At 49.1% G+C, this 1,006-nt stretch overlaps 1 protein-coding gene across 1 annotated transcript; it reads left to right on the top strand.

Annotated features, from left to right (window-relative positions):
* On the top strand, positions 1–1,006 carry AtWU_10824 (GTP cyclohydrolase II; the record flags this gene model as incomplete). The annotated part of the gene is made up of 2 exons (XM_035505927.1): positions 1–927; positions 980–1,006. 2 exons carry the CDS (start codon positions 1–3, stop codon positions 1,004–1,006), a joined length of 954 nt encoding a protein of 317 aa, XP_035361820.1.

Here is a 1,006-nt window from a genome sequence, read left to right as displayed (position 1 = left end):
ATGTCCACAACTACTAAGTGCACCACCGACCTATCTCAAGATGAGGTTGCCTCTCATCATCTGACCTTCAGTATAATCCCACAAATCCCTAACCATCGATCACCCTTCGAAAAAACCAAAGAGGAACCATATACAAAGAGATGCCAGTGTACCACGAACTCCACCTCTCTTCCAAAAGTCAAATGTTTCGTGCAAGCACGCATACCAACCAGTTTTGGCGCAGAGCTGCGGCTGCACGTTTACAAGAATAATGTTGACGACAAGTCACACCTGGCATATGTATTCGGAGACCACATTCAGAGCCGAAGCTTGAATCGAGCGAACAAAGACGAGACACAACTGGACCGAATGATTCGAGGAGCATATAAAGGACGATTATGGCCCGGACAGACCACCACAGATGATTCGCAGTTGAGCCATGAAGACACACCTTCTTCGAAGATGAATCCAACATTAGTTCGCGTTCATTCGGAATGCTATACCGGCGAGACCACCTGGTCGGCCAGATGTGACTGTGGGAATCAACTAGAGGCAGCAGCACGCATGATGGCCACATCAAAGAGTGGGGTGATTGTGTATCTCCGGCAGGAGGGTCGTAACATTGGGCTCGCAGATAAGCTCAGGGCATACAATCTTCAGGATATGGGCCTTGATACGGTCGACGCAAATCTTGCCCTTGGGCGTCCAGCAGATGCTCGGTCGTATGGGATAGCGACCGCCATTCTGATGGATCTTGGTCTGGGGAATGATTCAGGCAGTTCTGGCATCCGCTTGTTGACGAATAATCCGGATAAGCTTGGGGAGATCGAAGGTCCCCATGGGGAACTTACGGTGAAAGAGAGGGTACCGATAATTCCATTGCCGGCAGATTCATCGAGAGGATGGGAGTCCAACAGCATTGAGCTTCATAACTATCTACAAACCAAGGTACTACATGAGTTGACTCGCAGATCTGAATTTTTATACTGACAACGATTAGGCAGACAGGATGGGGCATCTCCTGTGA

This window comes from Aspergillus tubingensis (genome assembly GCF_013340325.1).
Source record: "Aspergillus tubingensis WU-2223L DNA, scaffold_14, whole genome shotgun sequence".
In the NCBI taxonomy this organism is placed as follows: domain Eukaryota; kingdom Fungi; phylum Ascomycota; class Eurotiomycetes; order Eurotiales; family Aspergillaceae; genus Aspergillus; species Aspergillus tubingensis.
The sequence above is the reverse complement of the archived record's forward strand: the minus strand, read 5'-3'. Positions and strand labels throughout refer to the sequence as shown.